Here is a 15,327-nt window from a genome sequence, read left to right on the forward strand (position 1 = left end):
ACCAGCAGTCACTTCCTTATTGTGTTGGTACCATGGTACAGTGATGTATAATACCATAGTACTGAATGATTACAACTGCATATACATGTACCACGGTATGTTCTCCAAAGTACTTTGAAGAATACGTTATTGTACCATGTCAACATGGTAATATGGTATTTTTTGATACTTTTTTGTTGACGTTAAATGTTTTGCCTGGACCATTTCCTTCAGCTTCACATTTAACCATTGCACAAGTTTTTCTCTTTTCCTTTTAGTTTTTGTATTTGTTTTAAGACAAGTACAGCTTCACTCTGCCCGTTAATGTAGTTTATTACTGTACTGACTCTCTAATTTATATTTCTTTTTCACATCAATTATAATGTTGTCAGACTTTCACTACCAGTATGGCCAGTGTCTTCCCACTGTGATGCCCAGTTACCTCCTACCCGCTCACCCTGCTGGTGGGGTAACTCCCGTCGCCCTCGAGAGAAACACAAACACCCTTATCAGGAGACACAGACCCGTCCCCCTCTCGCCCCCGTCCTGCTCATCTCCCACCCTCTCTCCTTCATTTGCATTCATTTCTTTCTCCGTCCTCTTACTCCTAAAAGGCAGGAGACATTTCTTAATAGTGTAGAAATAATAATAATAAATAAAACAGATTGGATTTGATTGCGGAATCTTTACAAAAACATATAACAGACCTCCATTTCCGTGGGTCCCTGTCCCGGATGAACGTATTAATGCATAAATGCAAACGCATACTCACAGATTGAACTCAGCCGAGAATTCTATTAACGTTTCTTTCTCTTTTTTTTCCCTTCGCTGGTTTTCTCCAGAGGGAAACAGGGACTGAGATCTAAGCGGAAATTTGGGGGGCTTTGTGAGCGGAACGAGGCATTTTGGAGTGGCGTATTTAATGTGTTTAATATGTTATGGTAACTTTGAGTTCTTCCCTCGGGTGACTGTGCTAACTCAGGGAGCGCTGATTGAATGAGACTGCGGCGTTACACTGAATTTAGCCTCTGTTGCGCTATTAGTTAATATTTCGCTTTTAAATCCCTTCCGTCTACAGCATGAGAGATATTAAAAAAAGAGAGAAAAGTAAATATTTTAGCTAATGAAAATAGAGGAATGTTTATTATCCACACTTTGCATTGTAGATCAAGGGAAAACATTCATTTTGGAGTTTGATTGGAAAGAAACTCTTTGCAAAGAAAGACTTCTGTAAAAAAAGAAAAAAAAAAATTCACTTTTACTTTTTAAAACTCACTTTAACTTCATGAAGTATTTTAAAAAGAATATAAAATATTGTTAACATATTTAAATATGTACAAAATGTTCAAAATATGTAATTATACTTTTCCTAACTTTTTAACAATTACTTTATACCTTTAAACCTCATATTTGTTCTTCAGTTTATATGTCCCATGTTTGTATGTGTCCCATGTATTTGTACCCAAATCATCATCAGGATTGAAATGAGAGGATTTCATTCTTGAGCTGTCAGCTCAGATTCATTTGTAGGGTGACCTCAGGTAGAGCTGTATTTCAGGGTCAATCCTCTTCGCCCTTTAAAATACCCACAAACACAAAAACACATTCTTTTGGCTGTCTTTTATTGCTTTTTTGCCTCAGATGACGATGCATTTCATACCTGTGTCCTCTATTTCTGTCACTCAGGTCGGGGTTACCCATGGTTCCTTAGTAACCGTCGTCCGGAGAAGCTGCGTGATGCCCTAAAGGAACTAGAGGTATTTGTTTACATTTCCTGCAGTCCGATTAACAAATAGGAGCATTCTCTCTCTCTCTCCTTTCATAAGGAAAGAGAAAATCCCCCCGACCTCTCTTGCTCACTCTCGCTCTCTCTCAGCACCTGTGTGGGTGCCTCTCTGTCATCGTGGGGGATATTTGAGGGGGATGATTGGGACTGTGAGCTGGCTCTCTCTCTCTGCCTCTGGCTCTCTCACACAAACCTAGCTTTGTTCAGTCCAACTCGGGCTCATTTTTGCTGCCTCTCCGTATCTGAAACTGGAAACATCCTTCTAAACCTGACCCTGAAAACACTCAGACGGCATCTACTCATTCCTACTACACATTCTCTCTGTCTCTCTTTCTCTCAGGAGCTGCTGCAGTCATGCCCGGTCATGAGTGTCAGATGGAGAAGCAAGCAGTGCTGTCAGGTACCTTTCCCAGCATGCACCAGTACCCAGCAGGCATCAGGCCTTCTTGGCATGAGTTGGCTCGTGTAGCAGAGGTCAGGCAATGAGCATATGCAGACTGTTTGTGTCAAATACTCTTGGGGAATTTATCTCTGGGATCAAAAAGATTCCCTTCTCAAACACATCACTGTAGCCCAGCGGTTTTCCGTTCAGTGTGGATGGATTCTTCAGCCACATGCGCACACATTTTCCACACCTAAAGTGCTTGATTTAGGCCGTTTTAAAAGGTCAGGGAGACCAAACGTTGTTCGGCTTTTTTATTTATTTATTTATTTGGTGGTCAGAGATGTTTTTTTCTGCCCAGAAGCAGGGTCTGATTGGACGCGGTGACCTTTATCAGTTGTTCACATGCAATAGAGATGGAATTCCACCTTATTCCAGACAGAATGTTATCAGCCAGCCATTTTTCACCTAAAAAATTCTGTCATATTTTTACAGTACTTCATCCCGTTTCATTTCAAACTAAAAGAAGATATTTTGAAGGATGTGTCAGCTGTTTTTGTCCATATTATGAAAGTTAATGGGACCGAAAAAGCTACATAAAGGTGGCTTAAAGCATGTGTCGTGCTTACTGACAGGGTAGAGAAGAAATTGTTAAGTAAAGTCGTTATTTTTGTTTTGTTTTTGCGCACAAAAAGTATTCTTGTCACTTCATAACATTAAGGTTGAACCACTGTAGTCACGTTGACTATTTTAACAATGTCTTTACTACTTTTCTGGAACTTGAATGACTGTAATTACGTTGCTTTCTATGGGGGATAAAAAAAACCCTTGGATTTCATCAAAAATATCTTAATTTGTGTTCCAAAGATGAACGAAGGTCTTACAGGTTTGGAACAACATGAAGGTGAGTAATTAATGACAGAAATTTCATTTTTGGGTGAACTAACCCTTTAAAAGTAGTACCGTAGATCATTTAAAAAATGTATTTGATTAATCACACACAGTAATCACAATTAACTGCAACTAATGTTGAAATTTGTAATCATAAATATATTTCACATTGAATATCCAAATGAATGTGGAAACAACATAGAGAGTATTTAAAATATTTGGCATTTTAAATATTTGTTTAATGGCATCTTTTGCAGAAATTGTAAAGTTACATTTCCTACTACTTTAATCCAACATTTCTGAAGCTATACAATCATATTGTATATGACATTTGATGAACATATCGATATTTAAGCGTTTATTTACTCTCAAATCAAATACACAGACTACATTGATTATGGTGTCACAAACCTTTAACACACAACTAATGTCAAACCTCACTGGTTCTCAGATGTCCAAATGTTTGAGGTTTGTGTCACCATATTTGATGTGGTCTTTGTGTGCATGCATTAAACAGTGTTTTGGTTTGGAGCTTGACCCAAACAGCTGAAATTTCCTTTAAAATATTGTCTCTTGTGCTCTACATAGTAAAAAGAAAGGTTTGGAATGACACAGGGGTGAATAAATGATGCCAGAATACTAATTTACATGTGTGAACAATTCCTTTAAATGTATTCTTGTTGTCATTAAGTTACAGTCATTAAATCCCATTCAGTGTGAATGTGTTATTGTTCGTTACTGTGTGTGTAGATGCTGTTGAGATCAGGTGTGTTGGTGACCCTTATCCTGGGCGGAGCTCAGGTTGAACGAGTGGCCATTGACAGAACGCTGGTGGGGCGACTACCTGCTGACACCATCAGCGACGGTGAGTAAACGCGCACTCACACGCTACCCTTCCTCTCTTCTCTTTTCTTTCTCTCCTCTTCTTGTCTCTCCCCCTCTCCTTGCAGTTTCGCTCACTGCTCATTTTCCCAGCATGGGCCTGGGCGGCACGCACACCCACAGGTCACGAACGGCAGTCCCTTCTGTTTCTCCTTCTTCCGTTACTCCCAGAGGAAGTTCGAAAGGCACGGACACATGCACACACACACACACATACACGTCGAGGTTCCTCCTGAATCTCAGGGGAATCTGGCATGGCTTCCTGTCTTATTTCTGGTTTGTGAAATTGGACACTCTCCCAAATCTGCTAATTATTTTCTCATATCATTTATTGTTTAGAGCTTATATGGCTAAAGCTCTCTGTGCCAGGTCTCTAGATACCTGACAAACCTCTCTCGCTCTCTTTCTCTCTCCCTCTGTCAGCCCACCCCTTTCCTTTTCCTAGTAGCCCCCCATAGAGTGCCATTCAGGCCCCCAGAGCCCCTAATTACCAGAGTAATTATGTGTGTGTGTCTAAGAGAGAGAGAGAGAGAGTAAGAGTGGGGGTGCCAGGAAAGCTTCTGCATCTGTCACTTATTCAGTTTCACACACGCCGTCAGACCTGTCCTATCCTGTTCTTCGCGAGTGCTGTAATACAAAGAGAGAGTTTGAAAACTTTGATTAGCCTGTGATTGTGAAGAACACGCATTTCAGACCCCAAAATCATCTGTAATGCATCTATAGCTGTTTCATTAGCACAGTCATAGGTTAAGAAGATTTTTTAAGACATATATGGACAGCCAAACAATGACATAAGAGGCATTATTTTTAGGAAACTCCCACAGTGATTTTAGGTAAAAACCGGCTTGGTATTTGAGTCCATTAGTGACGCCCAAAACGTAATGACCTACAATTTAAATATCCGCCATCATTGAATATGTATCTTTTTTTTTTTTCTAGAAATTAATTTCTCCGTAAGCGTTTTAGACAGGGGTGTAAACATGTTTTAAAGGAATGGAGTATTAACTAACTAAGCAGATTTAGAGGAATTTATTGATTTATTCTGCTAACCCGCTGCTCATATGTTCTAAAAACTGTTTACTAGCCCCTGGACACAAATTTGGATTTTTTTTTTGGAAGGATTATCATGGAATCTTCCCCTTAATTTGGCCATGATTACTGAACACTAATGCATGGGTATTTGCTCTGAAATTTTAGTAATCTTTTAAAAGCATGTTGAGTATTCTTTTGTTTTTATTTTTCAAAGGGAAAACATGTCATTTAAATAATCTGTTTTAATGTAATCATTTACATTTAGCTTTTCCAAATCACTCAAAGTAAGTGGATAAACTAAAAACTTTGGTTTAAGCAAAAATGATTCCTTTAAATTTCTTTTAAAAGCAGATTTTTTTTTTTTTTTTTTACACACAATACATCAACATTTTAAGTTTGATTTTTCAAAATCTTTTGCAAATGTGCATGTATTCTTTGTTATTAAAGACTTGCTCAAGTAAAACTTAAAAATGTTGGTAAATACTGCATTTAACACGCTATTCCTTTGAAATTAGCTCCCTGTTTTATGCTTGAATGTGAGATGATTCATAATTACTGCAGAAGCGCTGATATTCCATCTCTAATTGCTGTTCAGGTTGGAAATTCCATCCTTGAATATCATCCTTAACTAAACCTGCTTCTCTGAATGGCTTGTATTAATTTTTTCTGCCGTTTAATTGGTTTCATAAACAGATTAATTTTTTAGGAAGGGAAGGTTAATTGCTAATCACAGTGTGAAGAGCTTGTCAACAGTTTCACTGCAAATGTCTCTCTTTAACATGAAAGCTGCATACCCTACAGGCTTTACAGTCTCTCTTTCTCTCTCTCTCTTACTCTTCTGTGACTCCTTATTAGTGTCTTAAACTACTGCCCTGACTCACTTATGAAAATTATTCATTATGTGCATTTCTGTGTGTGTGGGTCAGATTTTACCTTCATTGTAGGGACCAAATGTCCCCACAAGGATTGTAAAACCTAAAATCACCTGCATTGCTTGAACCAACCTATAGTCAAAGGGTAGGTAACCTCCATTGGGGAAATTTGTAGACAACATCCTTTGAAAAAATTATCTGTGACTAAAATAAATGCTAAAAAATGCAAAAAGATTTTCTATTAGGGGTAGGTTGGGATTGAGTCAGTCTATAGTGATTATAATGAGCTTTATATTTTAACATTTACATAGCAAAGTAAACGTGTGCACGCTTTGTCTTTTCACAAGTTCATATGAGTTTTGACCTTTGACCTTACCCTGTGGTTTTCAGCGGTGATTGGCGATCGCTTCCTGCTGTTCTCGCTGATGGAGAGGAGTCAGGTGTGTCAGGTTTACCTGAACAGGAAGAACCAGAGTTCACCTGAACCAGCACGACACATGGAGAAACTCACAGCTGCGGAGATTAAGGTAACACACACACATATGCACTTACCTTTTACACACATATCTATTGAACACTCGTCCAAAGACATAAACTCTCTCACACACACACACACTTCAATACACACACATTAGCACATTTTAGGAGGAAAGGCTGCACAGCCTCTCCTGCTTTCAATTAAAACGCTTTAATGAGGCTGGTCTGGCTCTTTCCACAGGGCTTTTAGCTCTAATAATTGCCTGGCTTTGCTTGCTTTCTTTTACCACTGGGACAGGTAACACTGTGATTACTGGAGCTCTTTTCTAATGCACACCTGTGGGGAACATCACGTCCACACTCACAGCACTTCTCTTTTTATAGAGAGATCACATCCTTTATGACAGTACATCTGTATATGCCTGGGAAATGTTCTTCTCTCTATCCATTTTTGTTGTTGTTAAATTACAGAAAGCTTTTTTTATTGTTTTATTTTTTTTTTATAAAGAAAAGATAGTTGCAGATCATTGTGAATATAAAAAAGTAAATATAAAAAAAAGATTTTTTTAAAACACAGTATCATTTGAAATTTGAGAAGCATAACTACACAAAGCAGTTTTTTCAGTGTACACTTCACACTGTTTTCTGACATCAAAGGTATTGCTAGTACCTGAACAGGAAGAAAAAAATTAATTATTTTTGTATTTTGAGATAAATTTGGAATTTGGAAGGTTTACATTTGCATTCCTGCATTGGCATATGCTTTTAGCCAAAAAGATAAAATATATTTATTATTACATATTTATTTTTGTATTACATTGCATTCAAGGTACCTTTCAAAATTTGGGGTCAGTAAGTTGTCTCTTTTTTTAAGAAAGAAATGAATACTTTCATTCAGCAAGGATGCATTAAATCGATCAAGTGACAATAAAGACTTTTACATTGTAACAAAATATTTAAATTTTTAAACATATGCTGTTTTTTAACTTTATATTCATCAAAGAATCCTGAAAACAATGTATCACAGTTTCCACAAGCGTATTAACAGCACAACTGTTTTCAACATTCATAATAATGAGAAATGTTTCTTGAGCACCAAATCAGCACATTAGAATGATTTCCATGATGTGAATCTTAAGCTGAAAATTCAGCTTTGCCATCACAGAAATAAATTGCATTTTAAAATATATTACAATAGAAAACAGTTATTTTAATTTGTAATAATATTTCACAATATTACTGTTTTTACAGACTGATCAAATAAATGCAGCCTTGCTGAGCATAAGAGACATTACAAACCCCAAACTTTTGAACAATAATGTATATATTTTATTAGTTCTTGCGCTAGTCCTGGCAGTTGTCCGCATTACCTTGGTGTTATTAGTTCTATGCTCTTCTGTTTGAGCTATAGAAACAGAAGATGTACTATCTATATTATAAAATGTGACCATTATTATGGTTTTGTAAAATTGGTCACAGCCATGTAGTTTGTCGCTGGCAGAGCAGTGGTGTAGGGGTCGGAGGGTGGGGTCAAGTCCATCTCCTCCTTTTCAGAGGAAATGAAGGTGATCACTCCATTCTTTATCCTCCATCCCATTCATTCTCTTGCTTTCCAAAGCAACTTGTCTAAAAATTCATAACGGAATTTAAGAAAAAAATCTTTATTCGTCTTCTTTCTGAAAGCATTAACCTCATTTTAATGGGCCGGAGACCAAGTGTGCGGAGATCACAATTTGGATGGGTCTGATTATGGACTAAACACAATACATAAATACATCAGGCTCTTAACACCCTCCGCACCCGAACATTATCGCATTACTGGAGCGCTTTGTTGCGACGGCAGCCTGAGTATGAAAGCAATCTCTCCTGCGGTGTGGCTGGCTCCAGCAGCATGGCTCTGATAAGGGGGGACCGTACGCCCCAACCCCCCCCCACCAAACCCTGTCCTCCCTCCCCACATCACCCCCGCCCACACCCCCCCATCCCTCCCCCCCCATCCCAGCCCGGCCGGCCCCATCCACTGCCTGCTCCACTGGACTAAGCTTTGAGCCTAATCCTCCAGAAAGAGGGTCTGATTATTGCTGACCAGCAAGCACAGGCAAGATGGGGAATCAAGTTTTGGGGGAGGGCAGAAACAGACAGAGAGAGATGAATGTTATTTTCCCACAGTCTGTATCGGTTTACTTTGTTTTTGTTTGTTTATTAATCTTATGTAAATCATTTTCATGGTAGATGATAATACTTAACATGCACGATTAGTCTGCACAGGCGCAATGTGAAGGTCAAGGTTAAATGATGAACAGTTTTTGTTGTCATGGCCAGACTGTGGTACATTTCTAGTCCTCCCTATTGTGCACAGATAGAGTTGTTGACATAAAGAGAGACTCCATGTTTGCTCTCTTGATAAGGCCTTTCAGAATGAAGTATATGGAAATGACTGCTATTATGTTGCATGAATAGGCACTGACTCTATAAGAGCCATATCGTATTTTCATGCCATTTATTCGTACTATGGGCTGCATTAAGGGTCTGGGGAAAAAACCCTGCTTTAAAACCTCAGCCCAGAAGTGCTGAAATAGCACATGATGAGCCGTTGCAGATATGAGATAGAGTTTAATGCAGCGGCATGAGACAGTGGTGCGGTGTAGGAGAGAATATCGCTCCACATTGCACTATTATTGTAGTCTCATAAACAGATAGTGGATTTAACGGCCTTTCAAAGGAACTAGTTTTGAATACATCAATTATTATGTCTATGTTGAGGCTAGACAGTCTTGAGTGATTAAAGCTATTTGTGCATCAGCCAAACAGCAGGTGTGTCTCAATCAGGTGCGGCTCATTTTAATGAAATTTGGTAGTCAGACTTAGTCAGCAGCAAAACACTAGCCTTTGCTACATTAGAAACCTGTAATGTTGGCTGGTTTTAGGATTGATCTGTGCTGCAAATTTGCTGATGTATTTTAGATTCTGAGGTATTTTAAATGTCATTTGATTTCATTATTTGAATCATTTGATAGCCATTTAATCAATCAACTACTTCACTATGGTCAGCCTACTGTAAAAGTTTTAATTCAGAGCTGTCAGGTTTGATTTGGTGGGAAATATTAGGCTTCCGTCATTTATCCTTGCGTGTTTTTGTCATTTCCAAAAGGAAAGAAAAAGTTCAAATAATAGCAGCTGTTACTTACTTGCTCAGATGATATTTTTCAGAGATACTGATTTCTTATTGTTAAGTGATCTTGGCAGTGTTGCGGAAAGTTACTTTTAAAAGTAATGCATTACAATATTGCATTACTCCCTAAAAAAGTAACTAATTGCGTTAGTTACTTTTTATGAAAAGTAATGTGTTAAAATACTTTTGCGTTACTTTTTCCTCACCTGGGCCAGGCTTGCTTGTTTGTTTTTTAATAACAACAAAAAAAGTTCTATTTTTGGTAAACGTAAAGGCCCTCTCACACCAAAATTGAAATGAATGAGCCTCAGGCTGAAAGAAATGCATATTTAAGCCTGTACAGTAGAGAGCACAGCTCAAACAAACCTTTCAGCTTTGCTGCCATTCTGGATTAAAGAAGAATAGGACACAGGAGAAGGAAGTTCAACACTCTTATTTCTAAATCTAATCTAAAGTAATGTTTGCTTATTAGTATGGTTGAATTGTATCATTGAAGATCAACAGCAAAGACATTGGTTAATAAAGTGAGATTATATTTGAAAGTATAAGTGAAAGTATATTTGTGTAATTTATTATTGTTAATTATTTGCATTTCACTGTTTTTATTCATTTTGAGGAATACTGAATTCCTTTATTTCTCTCAACATTGGGACAGGAGAGCTGTCAGTCAATAAATGCGAAAAATTAACTTGCGTTACTTATTTGAAAAAGTAACAGATATTTTGTTGTAAATTGAAAAAGTAATGCGTTACTTTACTAGTTACTTGAAAAAGTAATCTGATTACGTAACTTCAGTTACTTGTAATACGTTACACCCAACACTGGATCTTGGTGTAGGTGTTTCTTGTGGAAGCCCATTTCCACCTCTAAGTTAAAAAAAGATTTAATATAATTAAATATGATATAATTTTATGATATAATAAAAAGTCCCATTTACAGTATGAGAAACAAACTTGCAATTGTAAGATATAGAGTGGCAATTACCTTTTTTATATTATATTTTTTCCATAGGATTTAGCTTTTTTTTTTTTTTTTTCTTGCTTTTTTTTGTTTTCTTGCCAGTTCATTCCTGCCACACTGTGATTTCTGAAAGTGAAAGCATCTAGAGATCTTATTAGCAGTCACACAAACACCTTGTTACCTTCAAACACCTCGCCAAGTGCAGAACAAATGCGGCTAATTCAAATAAATCTAATAAAAACCCCAACAAAAAATAACAATGCCCTGCTACCTAAAACAGCTCAGGCCACATTAATAAAGCAGCATGCAGCTGTAATGTGTTATGCAGAGGAGTTGAGGCCATGTTTTATAGATGTCTTGTGGTCCGATTCCTTTATGGATGTTGTTCTTGAGCAGGTTTCAGTGATGGATATACCTGGCGGGGGACGGCGCATGGAGCGCCGCATGGGGCTGAACCGGACTCAGGATGTGGCCGTGTGCTGGTGGCCGCTCTGTAACGAGGAGGTTAGGCCTTGGTCTCCCATCCCTAGTGCAGCGGACAGAGTGAACCTAGTGCTGCTCGCCTGCTCGGATACCCCGGGGCTTACGGTAAGCAGACGCTCACATGGCTTCAGGGTTGGTCTTTTATCCCTTTCTAAACTATTATTTTTTTGGATGATGAAATTAAATTATGTTAGAGCGAGATTGTGCACAAACTTGAAGGTCAGATAATAACCAGGGTGTGACCTCCTAAATAATATAAATACTTTTAATAATGCCCTCACAATGCTCCGCTGCTCAAGGTTTTGGAAAGATTTTCAATCTCTTTTTCACCCCAGTCTTTTTGTCCCTTTGTACCGTTCTTTTTTCTCTTTTGTTATGCTTTACCAATCATCATTGTATTTCTCAATGAGGTGCTGTAACTCTCAGACTGTTCACTTGAACTTTTTCTTTATGTGAACAGCCAACCTTTGACCTTTCAGTCCCCTTCCTGTATAGCTGACACTCTTTCATTGTAGCATGTATTCTGCTCTCTAGTGAATCTGCAGTTACGCCACAGCTACACAGAGAATGTTTTATTGATTCTAAAAATATTTAGCATATAGGTAAAGGTACCACTCATTTTATGCTTATGTATAAATGTATGTGTCTTTGTCTCTAAAGTACTATTTCTTTTTTTTGTGTAAAACTTTTTAATGAGGGGAAAAAAAAGCCTACTTCTCCATCTGTCCATTTCTACTGTACATTCCTTCTTTTTCCTGCCTCTCAGCGCTGTTTAATATTGAATGGCGATGATTCAAAAATCAGCAAGCAATGCTTAAGCTCCCAACATTGCACTCTGGTTTTAAACATATGCAAAATCTTCACTCGCAGAGCAGGGAATGAGAGAGACGAGCAAACGGAACGGCGTTTCCAATTGCAAATGCACCAAATGAAAACAAACAAGGGAATGAAAAAATGCTAAATAAAAAAAATAAAAGGAGCAGGGGGGGCAGCGTGGAGCGACGCTGGATTGCTCTGGTTGGAAATGAACCCTGGATTTATCCTGGGCCTTCACCTATTTATTTTCCTCTCTCTCTTTCTTTCTCTGTTCCTCTCTCTCTCTCTCTCTCTCTCTCTCTCATTTTTCTACGGTTAAAAAAACATTAAAGTGTCTCTCGCCTTCATCGTTTCTAATTAAAGTGTTTGTTGTCATTTTCAGATCCGTGGTGTGAAATCAAGCTAGCAGTTTATGTAAGACGCGAGCGGTGAATCAAACGGTTTGCTCGGTGCACAGACACACACTTCAATCAATTCTGCCTCATATATATGTTCCCTTTGTTAAGTTTGCTATCTGCATGCTAAACCCATTTTCTGCTTAGTCTTCAGCATTTAAAAAGTACGCTTTCTTTCCCTATGTGGTCTTAATTCTTACCCCTCGCAGATAAGCACTGCCAAGAGACACACCGGGAAAAACACTCGTGCACACACACTTATTTATGCAAACGTTTAACATTTTTAATCAATTCCCCTGTTCCTGGAATTTAATGATTTTAATAAAAAGAATTTTTATAAATACACTTATTTTGCATGTTGAGGTGGTTGTTCAGTAAGCATTTGATATCTCTCTCTTTTTTTGCTTTTGTTGATAGTTGTTTTGCATATTGAGGTGGTTGTTGTTATGTTTTCCGTATGCATTAGATGTTGTTGAATATCCTGTTATCTCTCTCAGAACACTTCTCTTTTCATTCGTTTGATCTGCTTATTTACCAGGCGCCTGTACTCTATTTACAAATTGCCACATTTCTTATGTCTTCAACAAAACTCATATTATGCTTTTAACTCAATGTGGAATGATAGCAGAAAAGGATAGATTTACAGTTTTAAGGCCTGTTTGAAAAGTACTTAAGACATCACACATAGACCAGTGACTTTCCGGGCAGTCCACTTTTTAAATGATAAAGTGGATTTTTTTGTGATAAAACCATAAAATAGTGATAAGTATGTGTTTTTATGTGTTTATGTTTTGTCAGTGTTCCATTTGATGATGATCCTAACGGAAGTGTTCATAACAGTCAGTGGTTGTTATGGTTACATCAGTTTGCTTCAAAGCTTGGGGTCGATAAGATTTTTAAGTACAGTAAAAACAGTAATATTGTGAATTATTATTATTATTATTACAATTTAAAATAACTGTCTTCTATTTTAAAATATTTTCTTAAAATATAATTTATTCCTGTGATGGCAAAGCTGAATTTTCAGCATCATTACTCCAGTCTTCCGTGTCACATGATCCTTCAGAAATCATTCTAATATGCTAATTTGGTGCTCAAGACGCATTTCTAATTATTAATGTTGAAAACAGTTGTGCTGTTAAATATTTTATATGAAAACAGTAATACATTTTTAAGGATTATTTGGTGAGAAGTTCAAAACATTTATTTGCACTAGAAATCTTTTGTAACATTGTAAATGTCTTTACTGTCACTTTTGATCAACTCAATGTATCCTTGCCGACTAAAAGAATTAATTTAAAATTATTTAAATCTTACTGGCTCCAAACTTTGGAATGGTATGCACACCTGTTTTGACACAGCCCTTTTTTTTTTTTTACTTTTTGATGAGGTATTTATCCATCTGCTGAATTTATTCCCCTCATTTTTTTATTTATTCCTTATTCAGTGACTCTTTGTCAGTGTTGATTTGATTCTAGAAGGCTTATGTGGAATGGTTTCAATCTCTGTAATTTTTCCACGCATGGCTGCTGTTATGATTCCAGGCCATGTTATATATGAAGAGAAAAGGTCCGAGTGGAATGTGATTTCCCGGGTTAAATTCTTGGGCATGTGCAGGTGCAGTAGAGCGAATGCTTCTGTGTTGATTTCATGCCACAGCGGCCTGACAAGCATCTGAGTAGCACACACACTTACACACACCAGAAGAGCAGAGACTCAGCAGCAAGAACTTTCATAGATTGCCTTCATCATCATCTCCCTTTCTCTCTCTCTCTCTCTTACTGTCCCCCACTCTCTCCCTCTCTCTCACTGTTTGCTCTCTGAGCTGGAAAATTGGCTCAAAGAGCTCTACTGCTGTGAACAAGGCCTGCTGCTCAGCTGGACCTCTTTGGGTTTATCTTTCAAGCTGCAAAAGAAAGTCCAGAGAAGAGAAGAAAAGAAAAGAATAGTTTTGACCAGTGACTGAAACCAATAACTAACAGAGACTCACTTACCACTGTTCTCTCTCTCTCTCTCTTTCTCGCTCTCTTTTGCGCGCGCCCCCCCCCCCCCCCCCCCCCCCCCCCCCCAAACCTCCCCAACTCACCAAGATGCCGTTTGTCTTTGTGAAATTGAATCTGTCATTGTTTCAGCAGCAGCTGTGGGATTTGCGATGTTTGTGTGTGCGTGTGTGTGAATGCAGGTCTTAAGAAGGATCACTCTGTGAAGATGTTAAAACCTTTGTGGCGGGTGGGAGAAAGACACTCGAAATGTCCCCCAGTGCTGAGGCAAACACACTGCCTCTCAACCAGCTCTCCTTTATTTCTTCACCTTTTTGTTTTTGTTTAGTGTTACCGTGGCAAAGAGCTTAGCGCTTTCTCTCTATGGCTATCCGTTACTACTAAACCGGATAAACAAGTGTGAGGATTGTGCAATTTCTCTGTAGTTCCTGATGGCACTTGTGGTCTCGATTTTACACGCACAAGAGAGCACAACAGTTTAAATGTGTGTATTATTAGCCAGAAGAGTATCTGTAGCACTACCTAGCATGGTATTAGCAAAGCATTAGCCTCGCAAGGTCATAAATTCTGGCCCAAGCAGAAAGCTGACCGCTGTAAAATGGCCCAGAAAGGTGTTCAACCTAGCCCTAGCTACTGTAGGTTTTTACTAGCTTAGTGCTAGCGGGGTCAGAATTATCGTAGTATTAGCCAAAGCAGTTGGGGCGTTGGTCTTTTGCTAGCATGGTCAGTGGGGTGTTGGTTCTGAGCCCGGGCCCAGCTGTGGACAGGCCCAGAGTGGGGGCCTCTGTGGCTGGGGCAGGTGTGTCTCAGCGGGGCCTGGCTCTGTGGAGATCTGGCACTGTTCCGGATCTCCCCTCTGTGCTGTCAGCAACTCCACTCCCGCCCTCTCACTAAACCCCTCTCACCCCCTGGGGTGCAGCGGGAGTTGGCCCAGGGGGGATTACAGCTAAAAAAAAAGACAAAAAAACTCATCCCCTGCTTTCACAGAAACCATCGGCAACCCGCTTAACTCAGTCTCCTACGCTGGCGCGCATGCCACGGTTCTGTGCCAGCCCATCGCTCTCAGTCTCTCTCTCGCCACACCATCTGCACCAGAAACACACATACTACAGGTAAACCCGAACTTCCTGCGTGCTGCTGTCTGATAGGACATTTTTTAAGCTGTTTGTGTGCACATTTTGAGGTAAAATCTCCAAACAA

The 15,327-nt window shown here is 38.7% G+C and overlaps 1 protein-coding gene across 5 annotated transcripts in view; it reads left to right on the forward strand.

Moving 5' to 3' along the window:
* The window catches only part of wdpcp (WD repeat containing planar cell polarity effector), a 69,838-nt gene that overhangs the window by 27,753 nt on the left and 26,758 nt on the right, over positions 1–15,327 (forward strand). For all 5 annotated transcript variants that reach the window (XM_051867135.1, XM_051867132.1, XM_051867131.1 and 2 more), the window contains 5 exons: positions 1,666–1,736; positions 2,106–2,165; positions 3,789–3,903; positions 6,215–6,351; positions 10,830–11,021. In XM_051867135.1, coding sequence (XP_051723095.1) covers positions 1,666–1,736; positions 2,106–2,165; positions 3,789–3,903; positions 6,215–6,351; positions 10,830–11,021 — 575 coding nt within the window. The remainder of the gene's footprint in view (positions 1–1,665; positions 1,737–2,105; positions 2,166–3,788; positions 3,904–6,214; positions 6,352–10,829; positions 11,022–15,327) is intronic.

Source organism: Ctenopharyngodon idella, chromosome 17 (genome assembly GCF_019924925.1).
Source record: "Ctenopharyngodon idella isolate HZGC_01 chromosome 17, HZGC01, whole genome shotgun sequence".
NCBI lineage: Eukaryota > Metazoa > Chordata > Actinopteri > Cypriniformes > Xenocyprididae > Ctenopharyngodon > Ctenopharyngodon idella.